This window comes from Schistosoma haematobium, chromosome 3, assembly GCF_000699445.3.
Source record: "Schistosoma haematobium chromosome 3, whole genome shotgun sequence".
Classification (NCBI taxonomy): domain Eukaryota; kingdom Metazoa; phylum Platyhelminthes; class Trematoda; order Strigeidida; family Schistosomatidae; genus Schistosoma; species Schistosoma haematobium.
In genome coordinates, this window is record NC_067198.1 from 7760571 (window position 1) to 7779968 (window position 19398).

The following is a 19398-nucleotide window of genomic DNA, read 5'->3' on the forward strand; positions in this document are numbered from 1 at the left end:
AGTGTAAATCAAGGGAGCATTGGATAGCTGTTTCATTCTATTGCGCGAACTACGATCTCACACAACCAGTCATTGAGGTAAAGTCCCACTTGACATTCATTCATTATGAAGACTACCCCAGAAAAATATCATAACACTGGACTATTATATAATTTAATAATATTAGCCCTTTATACTTGATACGAAATATATGCATCTGTTAAGCATGTTGACATTATAATACCATATGTGTTTCCCTCACTCGATAAATGCAGTCAGTTATATGCAACAAAGAACATGATACCTATGATCATCTGTTCAATCCGCCAAACCATATCAGCAGATTGGGGTGAGATTGTCAGCATAAATGCCAGAGGTTTAAAAATACTAATAGTATCAGTGGTAATTGGAAAACAGTGTAATTGTAGAAGAAAGGATGGATTCGAGGGATAGAAGTATATAATAATCTTAAGAGAAATTAAAGAGTGGATACATCTCTCCAATAGAGACGATATCTGAATCATGTCACTTAATGTCTTCAATTGCTGGTCACGATTATCTGGTGGACTAGGTAGTATGAACCTATAAATATAATTCAGTTCAACAACGAATGACTTTATATACTGATATCACGTTTTGGTTTAGCTGCCACTAGCTTTTTTCTAAAAAGACTCCTGTACCAGTATACAAAGTACGTCATTGGATGAGACTGATTAGTCTTAGTCCATATATCCCTGCCCATGTTAGAAGAACAAATTTATTTATGCCACTCATTTGTGTATTTACTTTGATAATAACAGCTTCATAGTCATCTTGTCATGATAAATTGTGCAAGTATTTCTGAAGATCATGTACTTGTATCTGGATTGAACAACCGTGAAACGTAACAACACGAGAGTAAACTAACAAGATGAAAATCGCAATAGGAGGAATAGTAAAACTTAGTAACATAGGAATTCTTAACAAGAAGTATATAGTTAAAGAGGGGTAAGTGATATCTTAACAAGTGAAGATATGTGATAATATGAAAATCCAAGATCCAAGGGAATACAAAAAATAAATCCGTCTGCATTGTTGTAACCGATTTTGAGCCATGCTACTTAAAAGTATCCAACCATTTGTCACAATTATTGTGCTAACTTTAATTGAGATGTCGTTACATTCCCCTAAAGCTCAAGCCAACGGTTAGTGAATTCATGCAATTTTTTCAACGTCCTCCTGTACCATCCAGGATTGTACATCAGTGTAGATGGTGGATGACCTCTTGGAATAAATTTCCTGACCACCTAAATTATTGAACGTTTATATATTTACAAGTCCCACAGTTGATTTACGACATATAAATATTTTTTTTCTTGTTATTTGTATTTTCTTCAACAGTTTCAGGTGATCTAAACGATTATGTCGATCCACAAAATAAACCATATCAGTGCATTAAATTAATGCATCGTTATTATTCATTAAATAGTGAGCTATATGATACAATAAATCCACCATTCAATGATGGCTTTCACCATAGATTTCAAGGACTTATATCATGTTCTCAACAACGCAATCGTGATTGGTCAGTACAATCGATTAACGGTACAAATCTGTTGTTACTTATCACAGATCCAATATTTGCTGAGTGCGAAAAGATAACACTCATTAAACGTTTACGCCGTGATCCTGTAAAAGGTTAGTTATAAAAAAAGTAAGAAAACGATTTTAAAAATTTGCCTTAATTAGAAATTTGTGTTTGAGAGGATAGATAGACTGTAGCCAGAATTGGTATCTAGGAGGCGTGTTTTGCCCCATTCGAGACTAGTCAAGTGGATACACCTTCATCCGAGTATTTTTGTGTTCACATTTGGACATGAATCAATCACATTTTGACTTTAAAAGTGTGTCTATTTTTACCTTTTTGATGCAAGTATTTAACACCCACATAGACAAAATCGGGAATTATGTGTTTTATTGACCTTTGGTACCCAATGGAAATGACGTCAGGTATGTTAGGGATTTGATTTACGGCTTTTTAGTGCCCAAATACCATGGTATCTTGTGAACTACTACACGTGAGTCCTATCATTGTCAACTGACCTTGGGGAGTAATGGCTTAATTAAATGACTTGCCAGACGAACCCTGTTAGTCATTACATTACACATTGAAAATTAAGTGTACTGATGGTCCAAGAAACAGCTTTCATAAATTGTCACTTTTTTATTTTTCTCGCTACCTGACCACGTCTGTTCATCAGTGATCCTATAATGATTGCTATATACAAATAATCTAGTTATCCATTAAAAACAAGACAAGTATACAATCTTTATATTAAAAAATCCTTCATTATGAGCCTAGATGACATGGATGTAGATTAATTCTGAAAAAAAACAAAGCGTTAAAAGCATGATTTATGCAGCTAATTATCTATAGATTAACTTGATAGATATCCTGGAAGAAACAACTGAAAATTACATTCCAAACTGGAAGAAGACTTATCATCTTAAGTTATGTATTACTAAATATGACAAAAATTGACAGTTATCCATAGCAAGCAATCGATTGAGGGTTGAACAAGATCATGGATTGATTAAATTGGATATTAACATCGTCGGATGCCGGCTTAGTGATCTGAAAGTTGAGAGTTTTCACCCGAAACTAAAAGTCATGGGTTCGAGTCCCGCGTGAAGGATCGTGAACGCGCACTGATTATACTAGTACGAAATAGATGTCCAATGCTTTCAAGTTTCAATGGTGGTCTAACTTAGATCGGCTCGTGATTTCAACTGTGAAAATTAATTAACTAACTGGAACTCAGATAAGAATGAAGGAAGGAATAGAAATCTGTACTGAGTGATGTGAATCAAAACATTGTTACGTAACTGGCTGTTGAACGTGTTATCATCAAATAATCAGAAGAAAATTAATCGTAATATGTTTTAGGATACATAAACTTTTTATTATTTTAGGAGACTAATTTATGGACGAGCCAATCAGGAGCGTTTTAGAGATTTCAAGGTCACGGCGCCAACTTTAGTGCTTAATGCTAACGTACGATCGTTTCACATGAAATTTTGTACAAAACGTGATAATTGAGCGGCTATAACAAATAAAACGACTATAATTTGTGGACGAATCAATCAGGTATACGATAACAGACCTCGGATTTTGGCGCGAAAGCCTTTCATCCATTTGGCTAAATAGATTTCTGGCATTATAGCCAATGCCAGTTCGTGATGAAAACCCTATATATAATTTCTAACTAAGGCAAATTATTACAATTATTGCGAACTGGATAATAAAAGCACCAGTAACACTGGCTGCAGCCAGGTACTATAATATATACGGATGATCGGAAAGCGTACAAACTCCTACATATACTCGGTTATGTGCATTATTGTTATCCACAAGTGGCATTTTGTGTACTCAACAACCGGAGTGCACACTAACAATATTGAAGCTATGTGGTCGAGGCTGAAAGAGTTTTTGCGACCTTATGTCAATAAATATGTACTTTTTAAACGATGGTTGTGGCAGTTTTCCAACCTTCAGCCCCATATAGTAGAACTTTCTTAGGGTTGACGTTAAAATTTACAACTTTTGTATTAGCTGACAGTTTTTCTTCAACTGTAGGTATGGTTCCCTTGCTTTGGCGAACCATGAATTCAAAAACCCGTCATATTCTCCTTGCTTATCAGTGATGCTGTCTATTTATGGAAAGGTTTTTACCTCTTTCAGAGCTTCTCTATCAGGTGTGATTTGGTTGTTGCACGCTGTGTTGTATCTTGGGGTCTTGCTTTTCTCATGTGAATGTTGAGGCCTGTTGTTGTAGAAGCCGCTGCTACATCGTATGTCTTCATCTACATTTGTTTCTGTGTGTAGGGTAGAACGACCGAGTCACTGGATGAGTCCACGCAGCTAACTGCGTCCAAGATATCCACTATGTTTTATTCTACTTCTGAGTTGTGGGGGTTCAGTCAAAAGCTAGGAGAACAAAAAATGATGAGAGTAGAGAGCCTTGTCTGACATAAATCTTGGTACGGAACGCATTTGTGAGCTGTTCTTTTTGGACGACTTTGAAATTTAGTACATCTCAGCAGTTTAGTACGATGATGACGATCTTGTCAGGTATCCCATAACGTGAAAGAGGGTTCTTTGAATTTCTTTTAGCCACACTGTCGAATGACTTCTCATAAACAGGGAAGTTGATGTAAAACTATGAGTTCCATTGAAACGACTTCTCAACAATGATTCGATGTGTCACGATTTATTCGGAACATGATCTATATTTGCGAAATCCAACTTGTTGGTCTCGAAGTTGGGTGTCCTGTGAATCATTTATTAATTCGGAAACACTCTGTTGAGAACTTTTCCTGACACTGAGAGTAATTTGATGTCTCATTTATCACATAATCCTGATTATGTCATTTTCCTACGTAATTACTTATTTTTATCATGATTTATAATTATAACTTCATCATCTCCCTAAGTTTATGTTAACCAGTTTTCGACACGTAAATATGACCTCCATATTAGCCACTATTGTTAAATATCGCAGTTCACGTATTTCACCCCATCTTTTAATATTCTCCTCTACTTCGGGTGCTCCCATTACAACCTCACCTCATCATTCTTTCTTCTCGAAGCATATTACCTGTTCGTACCGTTCTTTACTACTACTGATACTGCTACTAATAATATTATTAGTACTATTAGTACTGATAGTGGTGCAGACCACCAATGTTGGTGGTCTATTCGGGTTGATTGGGAATAACGTGACCTTCTGACTTACGTTGTGAAGTCACACCTCAATATTAATACCCAACCTGGCTTGCTGTATCTTGATAACAAGATGGATCGGCTTTGCTAGTGACAAATATTATATAATACTACTGCTAAAGCAGAATGTATTAGTAATTACAGATTGAAGAAATACAGATAAGGGTCATTGCTGCATGCACCTGTCCGTGGCGTGTATTCGGTCGGTGTGGATTGATCAGGCTTGACCTCGGCGGTATTCAATACGCTGTTCAATATTCAGTGATCTCTTGTCTAACATAGAAACTGTTCAGTTAGGGCTCAGGGAAATTTCGCTAACCCTTCAGTAGTTAATAATAATAATAATAATAATAATAATAATAATAATAATCGTAACGATGATTTCCCTTATTGAGACTACTGCCATACAGTAAACTCCATTCCATGATGACATATATATCTTCACTATGTACTTTTAAAAATCACCTCAGTCAAATCAATGTTGATCTTCTTCCAGATGTCGGTCCAGATGTTTGTGAAACTTCCCGTGTTCCGCGCTATCGTAGACAATCACAAAAGTGGACTTTAGTTCCGAATGATGAGGATAATCCACTTCATTGTTCCAGTACAGATAGATTACAGATTTCATTATATATGATCATGATTTTGAATGTTTTTTCTTTCATTGTATTATTAGTTATTTAGTTTATTGATATCAGAAACACTTCCTAAATCGAATGTACACGATTACTGGGGTTGAGATTTTGTAAAACGTTTTGTTCTACTTACTATTAGTCAGTAGTACAACAAGAAGAGCAAAACATATCGGATTGATGGTCATGGGTTTGTCTACATAATTGTGTGCCATCATATTATGCAAAACCAATGTTATTTAAAATAATAATGATATAATTTATTCTAGATTGTTATTCCATTATAATCTTGTGTTTTATCTACGTATCTTGATCTGATAGTTCCTCGATATACGTTACCATTTATTAACCGAGATACAAGTAATCCATCTACTGAGTAAATTTTTTCATGCATATGTAATGTTTTGGTAATTCTGTATTTTATTATCACAGTCAAATAAACTCTAGACAATTTAACATGGGAATTTGAAGCCGAAGTTCCTTTTTTTCCAAATGTTTAGTTTAAGATAGAAAAACTACTGATCAATAAGCTTATCTTATTGCACTGTATTTCAGTTTCATACATAGTTTACTGAACACACACTGCAATAGTAATTGAATTCTTATTATACAGAATTTCTTTGTCATAAATTAGGGATAGTTATAAGAATTGTGAGTTATGTGAGATCGGTTGCTATTCGTGAATATGGTCACTTGATGATTACATTACTGATGTGATGTTCAACAAGGAAGCGATATCAGAAAGCAGAATAACTGGTTGACAAAATAAAAGTTGTATTATACTTATTTTATAATTATAATATAATTATAAAGTAGAATATTTTAAAAAAAAGGACAGAAATTCATTTAAGACATAGGTGCTTTTTGGATTCACATTTCATAAGTCATAAACCGACATATGAAAATTAAAATGTTACTATCAAGTTGATTGATTAGCAACTATATTACCAGTCATTTGAATTATCTGACTGAAAGTGAAATGAATGAGAATAAGTCGACTGCGATAGTTTATCGATGCATATATTTCAGTCAAGTCAAAACAGTCTTAAAATAAAGATAGCGGAAGTAGGATAATATATTGCAATCAATGGGGGGAAAATGAATTACACTTCATATAAAAAATGAAGAATAGCGTTTAAAATGTAAACAGCACGAAAAAAAGATTTAGGTTAGATAAATGAATCATGACAAATTATCTAGTAGAAGAACAGAACTGAGTGATGACATCTGATTAAATCGAACAACAGGGATGGACTGCATTGCTAGCAAATTCAGAGTTTGTAAATTAATCCAATGCCACATCGAGAATAAAGCACAAACAGCAAGAAGAAAACCTCGAGATAAATAAAAAACTGACAGATAATTTGAGGCATTCCATCATGTGAATTTGACTTGCATAGAGACTATGATACATATTTCGATTTTCATATTAGAATACATAGGTAAATATGCATTGATATGTGTAATTAACATGTGTTTCATCTGTGCTTGATTCACCTGCTAAACAATCAAATGGAAAATATTCATCTGCCTCATACGCATTAGGATACTCTTAACTTGATTTGAATTCGCTGCCTGTGCAAACTTCATATCTGGATAAACTGGTTCTCTGACTGCTTTGGGAAAATTTCCTATTCCCTTTGATCCTTTATACCGCTCACTAGAACTCTACTTATTATACGTGTGTTGTGAGAATATCCAACAGCTGATACAATAACATCAGAAATGTGACTATAATTCGACTTATTCGGAACATATATGTCACTTTCATTAGGAATATCACTGGAAATAGATCCAATGTGAGGACAAATGACATTTGATATGACGTCAGGATCTGAGTCTTCTGAAATAATTTCCTCAAATTTATTAGGAATTTCACTAAAGAATAATGAATCCTTGGAAAAATCAGCATCCATCCAACCTGCATCAGGTTTTTGATCATGATTTGATTGTCTCACAAGGATTCTGGGTTTCATTTAACTCTGGACTGCGGTGGTATTATCATTTATGAACGAGCGAATCGAAAGCACTTGAGGGGTTCCAAGGTTACGGCGTCAATTTCATTGCCTGATGGTCAAGTACGGTCGATTTAAAGCGCATTTTGAAGAAGACGTGATAATTGAACGGCTACAACAAATGAGATTTCTAGGAGGTTTATTTATTTGTGATTGCGGTAATCAACTGACTGTTGGACCTTGTACAGATAACTGTGATGATGTGTTTCGATGTTACTTATGTTGTAGGAAGACTGCGGTGTTTGAATGAATTAATGATCCCTTTGTACTTGTTGCATGCTTGATTTCGAATTCTAAGTACAGTACATTCGTTCGTGCTTATCTAGTACTTCTTGATCCGACTACGTTATTTCTGGGATTCCTAGTTCATACTATAATTCAAGTACTCCTGAATATTACAAAGACCTCTACTAGGATGGGAACTTTTAGCGCTCGATCGAAACTGAGACCAATGCAAGTTTTTTTAATTGTTGCGAACTGGATAGTATAATATATAACTAGACGAAACAGTAGTAAGAAAACGGAAATCCAAGAGAGGACGTAGCATTAAGGAAGACTGTAATATTAGCACTTCCATTAATATTCCTCACAGGCCCTTGGAATATATGACAGGTCTTCTCAAAAGGAACACTTTCAACGGGTCAGAAACCGACAGGTAACGACGATAATAACAATTATACGGGAATATGTGCAGCCGGGTACTACGATATTTACGGATGGTCAGAGAATGTATAAATGCCTCCGTAGACTTGGTTATGTGCATCATGTCGTTATTAACAGGCGCCATTTTATGAACCCAACAACTGGAGTGTACACTAAAAATATTGAAACTATGTGGTCGAGATTGAAAGAGTTTTTGTGACCTTATCATGGCTCCAGAGGCCGACTATTCTGTAGCCATATGGATGAGTTCTTCTGCCGTATGCATTTCGATTTTAGAACCTCCGAACCTTTTTTCTAACCTTCACAAGTTTTTGAACCACGTATAAGAAGTGTATCCACTTTCTTTCTTTGGTTTTGTATAATATATTATTACTCTATATTGACTGTTATCTGATTGGCTAATATTTCACAAGGTGATCCATAAGCTATAGTCTCGCGAAATTCAGCATCGCTTGCAGCAAAACGAATAGTATTAATACAAACTGCCTGTATTTGTCCAAACATAACACATTTAAATCATTACGATACACACATGAATTGTAGTGTCAGTTATTATGGCAAGCCCATATACCTTTATTCTAACTTCCGGACATCCTATTTTATTCATTTTACTTGAGCCATATTTTGACCTTGTCAATTATTCGCTTATTAGCCTTGACTGTTTTCACATGAGCGTATATGTGTGTACACTTCATGTCCCATGACTCATTGTATGTCTGTAGCTTATTTTGTCTGCCTATAAATACTGAGTAACGCTTAATTAAAATGGAGTTGGCTTCACAGCCATCCTCCCTGTGCGTCACTTTGCTTGGCTCTGTTTCATTCACTTCATATACAAAATATATGTATTCAAATGCCATTCTCGTTAATCGACTTATTTAATTCCGTTATGGACTAACGCGATCTAAGTCGACGATGATATACGAAAATAGGTGATAACAATCATTCGTACAATCTAAATAGGAGTCAGATCAACAGGTCACAAAAAGTTACATGGGTGAATCTTACTTCGCAACTTCTCAATGAATGGTTGTCTGAATAACCGTAATTACTCACTGGACTGAGACGACTTAGTTAAGTAGTCGAATTCCTGGTGTTCTGAAGAATCATTTAACTTTTTCTCTTTTACCGCATTCAAAATTTAGCGACCTACGTACACACCACGCACTCACTGTAGCTAGTCTTGGAAGCAAGCTAGATGTATTACAATAATTAATTTCCAATCTCACATCTCAAGGTTCGCGATCTAGTTTGCAGATGAGTAAGAACAGACACATCATAAGAATAAACGAATATGACGACCAAACATTTTGGTACCATAGAAAGTATGGCGACATAGCTATGAAGTGTGTTACGTCCTGCAAATTTTTCGAGTTATTTTTCTTGCTAAAACGTTTCAACCAGACAGTAATAACGATAGACGTTACTGGTCATGCCCGTAGTCGCCTCTTACATGTCCTTGAAAAGACTTCTGGTTACAAATTCTAAGTAGACACTGGAACCGAAGTAAGTGTTATTTCAGTTACCTTAGCCAAGAGACCTATTGTTAAATGTGAAAAATACTCTTTGAGAGAGTTTAATAAAACTGAAATCAAGACATTCGGAGAGAAACTCCTGACATTAGACTTGGGAATTAGACGTCTTGTAAGCTGGGTGTTTATTATCACTGATGTCTGTCACTGTGTATTAAGTGCAAACTCCCTAAGCTTCTACAACTTATAAGTTGATGTTAAAAAAAATCAAATTTATCGATTCTTGAACAAAACTTCAAGTTCTAATAGTTCAGTTGGATTTTCACATACATAGTATTAAAACCGACACCCCAGTAAAGGATATATATTTTATCCAATTTCCCCAAGACACCGAAACCAGATTACAGTGAAAGCACCATCCAACATTCGTAGCACATCGAATCATGACAATAAGCACGTCCATCTCGATCACAACCGGATAAGCTTACTGTTTCAAAAGCCGAACTCGAGCACATGATGCGACTTGGAATAAAACACTCATCAAGTAGCCCCTGGGCATCCCCACTCCACATGGTAACTAAGTGGGATCAGGATTGGCGGCTCTGTGGCGATTAACAGTCATTGAATAACTTACCGTTACCTGACAGTTACCCCATTCCATATTTTGTGTGACATTTTGCCTACGTTACACGGTAAACTATTTTTTTCTAAAATCAATAGAGTGTATCATCAGATTCCAGTAGCATCCGAGGTTATAGCAAAAACAGTCACCCTACTCCAGTTGGTTTGTTTGAATTTCTGAGAACGCCATTTGGATTAGAGAACACCTCACAGACACTTCAATGATTTATGGATGAGGTCACTAAAGGCCTAGATTTTGTTTTCGTGTATATTGACGATACGTCAGTAGCTAGCAGTTCGTCCCACAAACATACCGACCACGTACATCAACTAACAAAAAGATTTCGGAGATTTAGTATGATTATTAGTTCAACCAAATGTATTTTTGTAGTCGAGAGTCTTGAGTTTTTAGGTCACTTCACTGACAAACATGGTATCAAACCGTTAGACTCAAAAATCGAAGCCATCGAAAATTCTTGAGAGCCAGATTCATCGAACAAATTTGATGTTTCTTGGAGATGATGAATTTTTGCTGCCGGTTTTCTCCACACTACTCAGTCATTCTATAACATTTAGGGAGGTGCTAAAAGACAAAGCCAAAAAGTTCACATTATCCTCCAAAGCAAAAGACGCTTTTTCTGCTGCTAAAACAGCAATTGTTTCTACTACCATGATGAATTACTGTGGTGTTTGAACAAACTAATGATTCCCATATACTTGTTGAATGCTTGATTTCGAATTCTAAATACAGTACATTCGTTCGTGTTCATCTAGTACTTCTTGATCCGACTACGTTATTTCTGGGATTCCTAGTTCATACGACAATTTAAATACTTCTAATTATCACATTGGCGTAACGATGGAGCCTGTGATGGAATTGTTGGATATACATTCAGATTTCGATGCTTTTGAGGATTAATTTGAAAGGTTCGAAATTCGGGCTATGACCAACGAAGATGATGATGTTAACATTGTAGCACATTCACTCACATTCATCGGAAAAGAAGCATATGGCTTATTAAAAACTCTGCCTTAACCGGAAAAGCCCATTTCGCTTCCTTACACAGCTCTCAAGGAACTACTACTAGACTATGTTAAGTATACAAATTTCGATTGCGGTAAAGGGAGATTTCGTAAAATGATTCATGAGGATATAAAAAATTCCACTACATTACGTCATCGTAGTCCGGCGCGTACTGAAGGTTACGCAGATAATTCATTGGGGAGTTGCGATGCAGTTCACGAAAGTGGGCACAAGTTTGGTCAATGCTTGTCCTGTGGTATGTTCCACTCTTTTAATCAATGTAAATTTCGTAATTCTGAGTGCTTTAGATATGGTAATATTAGACATATTCAGCCCGTTTGTAATACTACTGTTCATCTTGCTGCAACGAATATTAAGTCTTGTAATTATGATTCTATTAAGTCCAGTGTTCCTAATGATAATTTGTCTTTATCAACGATTTCAAAAGACAGTGTAGAGTTAAATGAAACTCAGAATTCTCGTGAGACAACAGTTTCTAATCAATCGACTGGTCAGATTTCTCATGTTATCGTACCAGATATGGTTTTTCCTAACGATTCACTTATTTCTAACGAAATTCCTTCCAAACCTGAGGAAAATATGTTGAGTGAACCTAATCATGATCAAAACCCTGATGTTTTCAGAATTCTGAATACAGTACATTCGTTCGTGCTTATCTAGTACTTCTTGATCCGACTACGTTATTTCTGGGATTCTTAGTTTATAAGATAATTCAAATACTTCTAATTATCACACTTACCCAAATCCTGATTCGGAAGTAACACTAATTCTGTGTATGGACGTGTCCCAGGCCACACTAAGTGTGGTACTGCCATAGTGAGTAGATAATGAAATCAAACCATTTGCTTTCTTTTCAAAGAAACTAGAACCAACTCAAACGTGATACAGCACTTTTGGTAGAGAATTATTGGCTATTTGCTTAGTGGTTTAACATTTTAAACATTTACTGCAAGGTGATTTCGTAATATTGACTGACCATAAACCTTTGACTTACACCTTGAGTGCCCAAAGCGATAGTTATTCTTCCAGAGAAATTTGACAATTAAATTACATTTCCCAATCCTCCACCAACATACAGTTTATAAAAGGTGAGTCAACTGTTTTGACAGATACTTTATCACGTTTCAACGTCGATGCCATTTGCTCCATTAAGGGAACTGTTTTATTAGACATTGGACGTTTGCAGGCTGATGAGTCTGATCTTGCTGCTTGTAAACAGAATTCGAGTCTAGTGTTGAAAAGTGCTCCAATAGCACACTCTAACTCTACCATAATTTTTGATACTGTAACTGGAACACACAGACTGTTTGTGCTAATAGTGTACAAGCAAAACGTCTGTGAAAGTCTTCACTCATTATCTCATCCAGGAATCCACGTTACTTAAGACTAATTGCAGAAAGATTTATTTGGCCAAAAATATAAAGCAATGATCCAGAAATTGTTTATAATGTCAATGGAGAAACATTTATGTGCATGCTGATCTAGTTGGTTCTTTGGCCCCATCGAACGGATTTACTTACGTCTTTACTGTAGAGGACCGCTTTTCCAAATGGCAATTTGCATGTGAGGTAGACCAAAAAGTATAATAACCAAAAATTAGCGATAAAGTTATTACGTCCAAAAGTTAATGCAACAATAACAATTCATAAATTAGTAACACAAATTAAAAGTTCAGGGACGTTGCTTAAATCAGCTAGTTGTTGCGTATTCTGTTGAGTTTTGGTCCCAAAAATCCACAATTATAAATGAGTAATAATTCCAATGAGGTAAATATGACTCCAGTAAGTTCCTTTGACGTAGAGTGTAATAGAAATGGCACAGCAGTCTAAAATGTGGATAATATTTGGTTTAGAATGCGATTAGCTCGATAACGCGTGAGAATAGAACAAGGAGCGTGTGTGTGTAATAGTGTATTTGCGAACAACCAAAAGTGTGTCACGCTACATTAGTATCACAACGGAAAAAGTCTTCAAGGTCATTGACTAAAACAACACGTACAGTCATTTAATGATGAATGTACATACAATGAGAAATTGACAAAGCAAATACAAATAATATTAAAGACTATTTACAAAATAAGCTTGTCAGTCATATCTCCACATAGCTCCTCCTAGAGTGTCCGGAGGTAACACTGGTTACAATAACAACAATAAAAATTTTATACAAAAATAATATTTACAATAATAACCAATAAACAATGTGGAGATGCGTATGACATGTACGTTAATAATATACAGTGTGTTATTGCGTGAAAATAGCGGTGATGTGGCATAGCATGACAAACGAAAGTAATGAGAATACCGCCATTTAAAATCTTGGTTTGCTAACAATGATAATAATGTGCAGAACTGTTAGTGAACCCAAAAAAGGAAATTGAACTGTTTATTTTTGTGTACAATAAATGGGTAATTAAATAGAGTTTACTCGTTTATTATAGTAACAAAAAATTTTTTTATTAATAAAAAAATAAATGTGACAAAACGAATAATTGTGGAAAAATGTGATTATGTACACTGTGAAAAGGAAAAAAATCATAGATTTTGTTGGGAAAAATCGGGTGAGTATAATGGTATAGTACATCGGTAATTGTTTGTTTAGATTTTTTATTCGGCGAAATGTACACAGCGTTCGGGTTTTTTACAGCTCTGCCTGAGCGCGTTAAGCAAGTAGGTTTGATACTCAGTTTTTCTTCCATGTCTGCTGTAGTGGTGGTTGCTGGACTGGGTTGGTTCAGTGAAGTAGTATGTTCTTTGTCGTGCTGTGCCTCGTAGAAAGCAGGCTTTATTCTATCGATAGCAATAGTCTCTTTCTTTCCACACTTGTTGATTATGAAGTGTTTGGTCGTTCTTTTAATTACTTGATATGGTCCTTCATAAAGTTGTTTCAATGGCTTTTTAACAGCATCAACTCGAAAAAGACAAACTTGCATGTTTCTAGATTTCTGTTGAGTTGTATTCGATTGTTATGTTCACGAGGCGGTATGGTTTTGATCTGTTGCATGGTCTGCAGCAGTTGGCTAGCAAAACGACTTGGGTCCGTTGGTGTTAAAGTGTTTGGGTCCACTAGTTGGCCTGGTAATGTAAGGGCTGTACCGTAAACTAGCTCAGCGGCTGTACAACCTATATCTTCCTTTATAGTTGAACGAATACCCAGGAGTACAAGTGGTAATGCGTCACTCCATTTTGTCGTATCATCTTGTGCCATCAGCGAGCTTTTCAATTGGCGGCGAAATCTTTCGACCAAGCCGTTAGCTGCTGGGTGGTAGGCTGTTGTTTTGATGTGGTTCACGCCCAGAAGTCTTGTGAATTCCTGAAATAAGATAGACTGAAACTGGGGACCACGGTCGGTGGAAGGTACTCCGTAATTTGCTATCCAACGGTCAAGGAATACGCCGACTACTGTTTCTGCGGAAGTATCAGCAATAGGGCATGCTATCGCCCATCTGGTGAATCTGTCCACCTCAGTGAGGATGTGTGTGAATGAATTAGATGGTGGCAATGGACCAACTATGTCTAAATGAATATGTTGAAAACGTTTTTCCGGCAAAGGATACTTGCCAACTGGACTGATCGTGTGCTTCTAAATCTTGCTGCGTTGACATTGTAGGCAGCTTCGCGTCCATCGTCTTATATCAGAATTGATCTTTGGCCACACAAAACGCTCAGTAATCAATTTGGTTGTGGCTCTGATTCCTGGGTGAGAAAGGTCATGCAGTTGACGAAATACTTGTCGACGACAGGCTAGAGGGACGTGAGGGTGGTTGTTACCTGTTGAAACGTCGCAAATGATAGATGTATTTGAGAAAGGGATGGGTACTGGTTTAAGGTTCAAGTTAGACTTCTCCTGGCAGACCTTCAAATCTGTATCGTCTACTTGTAGTTTTGCGATTGTTTCTAGATTGATGTCTTGTTTACGTACCAGGGTATTTACGTCCTTACGTGACAATGCGTCAGCTACGACGTTGGTGTATCCTTTGACAAATTGGATATCTGTCGTAAACTGGGAAATGTAATCCAGTTGTCGTGCCTCGCGAGGTGTGTCGGTCGTACGAAGTGTTGAATGCGTAACATAAAGGTTTGTGATCGGTCATGATGGTGAAAGTTCGTCCTTGTAGTAAGAAGTTAAAGTGTTTAACGGCTAAGTAGATAGCAAGTAACTCCCGTCCAAAAGTACTATAGCGTTCCTGGGCTGGTGACAGTCTTTTGGAGAAAAACGCTATGGGAGTAGTCATGTTGTTTACCTGTTGTTGTAATACTGCCCCGACGGCTTTTTGAGATGCATCCGTACACAGAATTAAGTGTGTTGTGGGGTCAGTATTTAGATGTTGTAGTATGGTGGCATTAGCTATCATCAACTTTGCTTTTTCGAATGCTGTTTTGGCGTCAGGGGGTAGGTTGAATGTCTGATTCTTTTCCCTCTTCGTACCATTTTTGTCGGTTTTTAGCAGATCGGTTAATGGCTGTAACACTTCAGCACAACGTGGTAAGAAGCCGCGATAAAAATTACACATACCGAGGAAGCGTCGTAATAACTTCACAGAGGTTGGTTCGGGGTAGTTAGCGATATCTTCAAATTTCGTCTGAAGTGGTTTGATCCCTTGTGAGTCGATGTAATGTCCCAAAAACTCTAAGGCTGCGACTGCGAATATGCATTTCGAAGGATTGATGACAACACCATGTTTTTAAAACGATCAAAAAGGATCTGGACATGTTGGATGTGCTCTTCTAAAGATGAGCTTGCAATCAGAACATCGTCGATGTAGGCAAACACGAAATCAAGGCCTCTTGTTACGTTATCCATAAAGCGTTGGAATGTCTGCGCAGCGTTTTTCAGTCCGAATGGCATCCTTAGAAACTCAAACAAACCAAAAGGTGTGATTATGGCTGTTTTCTCGATGTCTTCTGGTGCCATCGGAATTTGGTGGTATGCGCGCACGAGTTCAAGTTTCGAGAAGATGCATTTACCATGTAAATTTAACGAGAAGTTATGTATATGAGGGATAGGGTACCTATCAGGGATGGTTTGATTATTCAGACTGCGATAGTCACCACACGGACGCCAATCTTGGTCTTTCTTTGTTACCATGTGTAACGGCGAGGCCCAAGGGCTGTTGGATGGTCTGATAATACCAAGCTGCATCATATGTTCGAATTCTCTTTTAGCTACTTGCAACTTGCTTGGCGGTAGTCTTCTCGCCCTGGCGCTAATAGGTGGACCGGTGGTAATGATGCGGTGTTGCACCTGATGTGGATTACATTCCTTTTGATAATCTGATTTCGTGATGCATCCGTATTCTGACAGAATGTCGTTGGAAACGTTGTTCGCAGGTTTCATTATCCGTACACCATGGATTTCATAGTCGTTGGAAGGTGTACCATCTACCTGTAAACGTGTGTTTGCGTCGATTAATCTCTTCTTGGTCATATCTACTAACAAATTGTAGGCACTGAGGAAATCAGCTCCGAGGATGGGTCGTTTGACTTGGGCAACTATGCAAACCCATGTGAATCGTCTTCGGAGTCCGAGGTCTAATATAAGAGATTGCTCTCCGTAAGTTTTGATAATTGGTTCGTCAGCCGCAATGAGAGACAGCTTAGTATTTTTTGTTTGTTGTCTTCAGGAGAGGTGAAGTGGGATAATGCTAATTTCTGCTTCTGTGTGGACTAAAAATCCGAGCCAGAAATTCGATCCCTGATGTAAAAGAGGCGGCTAACTTGTTAGCCAGTAACAGACGCCCCCATTACTGTCTGGCCGGCTCGTTTCCCTGATAATCTGGCTTGTTTGTCGTAAAGTTGCACGGTTTAGTGCAACGACGTGCTTCCTCTCCATAATTCGAGTGATACCAACAAATATCAGCTGCCCGTTTGGATGACCTAGTGCGAGGTCTGGACCTTGATCGCTTTCTCGAGATCGATCTGGCAGGACGAGAGTGAATCGTGGCAATGGTCGCCTGCAACGATGCTACTTGCTGAGTTAAGTGTGCTATTTGCTGCTGAATGTCCAGAGGGGGTTCATCGTGTCTCTACTAGAGGTTTGTAGTGCATTCAAACACCGACTGTCGGGATAAATCTCCATCATCTTGTCTGCCATATCAGCTAGATCGTCGAGATTGACGGAAGTTCCTGATACGCTGAGAATTTGGGTGACGTTCTGTGGTAAACGTTGAAACCACATCTGTTTAAGTAATGCGTCGTCTACCTTATATGACCCTGCTAAATGTTTCATATGCCGGAGTAATTGCGAGGGTCTCTTGTCCCCCAATTCGCAAGACATTAGCAACTGATACAGTCTTCTCTCGTCTGAAACCGAGGTGCGTTGGATTACGGCTGTCTTTATCTTATCATAAGGTTCTGATTCTGATACATGGTCGATCAAGTCTCCTACTTCAGCAGAAATCTCTATGGGGAGTGCGCCAACTACATTTGCATACTTTGTTGCCTGTGATCGTATGCCTCGTCTCATAAATAATGCGTCGACTTGTGCAAACCAGATTCTGGGATTATTTACACTGTACGTTGGTAATCTTAACTCTGAAATTGCGTTGATCGAGTTTAAAGAATTATCTTCTGGTTGTGAAGAGTTCAAGGGATTGGTCAGTGGACTATCTATATCTATGAGTTTACCAGGAGAGTTCATGATGGCAAAAACAAAAAATATGATGTCGTGCCAAGTGATAATAATTATTAAAAACGTAGATACATATAGTAAATGTCTATAAAAAATAATCGAGGCTCACCAAATAATTGTGGTGGACCAAAATGTATAATAACCAAAAATTAGCGATAAAGTTATTACGTCCAAAAGTTAATGCAACAATAACAATTCATAAATTAGTAACACAAATTAAAAGTTCAGGGACGTTGCTTAAATCAGCTAGTTGTTGCGTATTCTGTTGAGTTTTGGTCCCAAAATCCACAATTATAAATGAGTAATAATTCCAATGAGGTAAATATGACTCCAGTAAGTTCCTTTGACGTAGAGTGTAATAGAAATGGCACAGCAGTCTAAAATGTGGATAATATTTGGTTTAGAATGCGATTAGCTCGATAACGCGTGAGAATAGAACAAGGAGCGTGTGTGTGTAATAGTGTATTTGCGAACAACCAAAAGTGTGTCACGCTACATTAGTATCACAACGGAAAAAGTCTTCAAGGTCATTGACTAAAACAACACGTACAGTCATTTAATGATGAATGTACATACAATGAGAAATTGACAAAGCAAATACAAATAATATTAAAGACTATTTACAAAATAAGCTTGTCAGTCATATCTCCACATAGCTCCTCCTAGAGTGTCCGGAGGTAACACTGGTTACAATAACAACAATAAAAATTTTATACAAAAATAATATTTACAATAATAACCAATAAACAATGTGGAGATGCGTATGACATGTACGTTAATAATATACAGTGTGTTATTGCGTGAAAATAGCGGTGATGTGGCATAGCATGACAAACGAAAGTAATGAGAATACCGCCATTTAAAATCTTGGTTTGCTAACAATGATAATAATGTGCAGAACTGTTAGTGAACCCAAAAAAGGAAATTGAACTGTTTATTTTTGTGTACAATAAATGGGTAATTAAATAGAGTTTACTCGTTTATTATAGTAACAAAAAATTTTTTTATTAATAAAAAAATAAATGTGACAAAACGAATAATTGTGGAAAAATGTGATTATGTACACTGTGAAAAGGAAAAAAATCATAGATTTTGTTGGGAAAAATCGGGTGAGTATAATGGTATAGTACATCGGTAATTGTTTGTTTAGATTTTTTATTCGGCGAAATGTACACAGCGTTCGGGTTTTTTACAGCTCTGCCTGAGCGCGTTAAGCAAGTAGGTTTGATACTCAGTTTTTCTTCCATGTCTGCTGTAGTGGTGGTTGCTGGACTGGGTTGGTTCAGTGAAGTAGTATGTTCTTTGTCGTGCTGTGCCTCGTAGAAAGCAGGCTTTATTCTATCGATAGCAATAGTCTCTTTCTTTCCACACTTGTTGATTATGAAGTGTTTGGTCGTTCTTTTAATTACTTGATATGGTCCTTCATAAAGTTGTTTCAATGGCTTTTTAACAGCATCAACTCGAAAAAGACAAACTTGCATGTTTCTAGATTTCTGTTGAGTTGTATTCGATTGTTATGTTCACGAGGCGGTATGGTTTTGATCTGTTGCATGGTCTGCAGCAGTTGGCTAGCAAAACGACT

General features: G+C 37.0%; 1 protein-coding gene across 3 annotated transcripts in view; it reads left to right on the top strand.

Moving 5' to 3' along the window:
* CACNA2D1 (Voltage-dependent calcium channel subunit alpha-2/delta-1) overlaps positions 1-18342 on the top strand; it is a 125766-nt gene extending 107424 nt beyond the window's left edge. For 2 of the 3 annotated variants that reach the window (XM_051212898.1, XM_051212900.1), the window contains 3 exons: positions 1360-1656; positions 5238-12955; positions 18135-18342. Coding sequence is in view for 1 of the 3 variants with exons in the window: in XM_051212900.1 (XP_051068825.1) it covers positions 1360-1656; positions 5238-5425 (485 nt within the window). In the remaining 2 variants the exon portion in view is untranslated. Of the gene's footprint in view, positions 1-1359; positions 12956-18134 lie in introns of all 3 variants that reach the window. The other variant, XM_051212897.1, reaches the window with a different exon arrangement.
* Positions 18343-19398: the final 1056 nt, after the last annotated feature.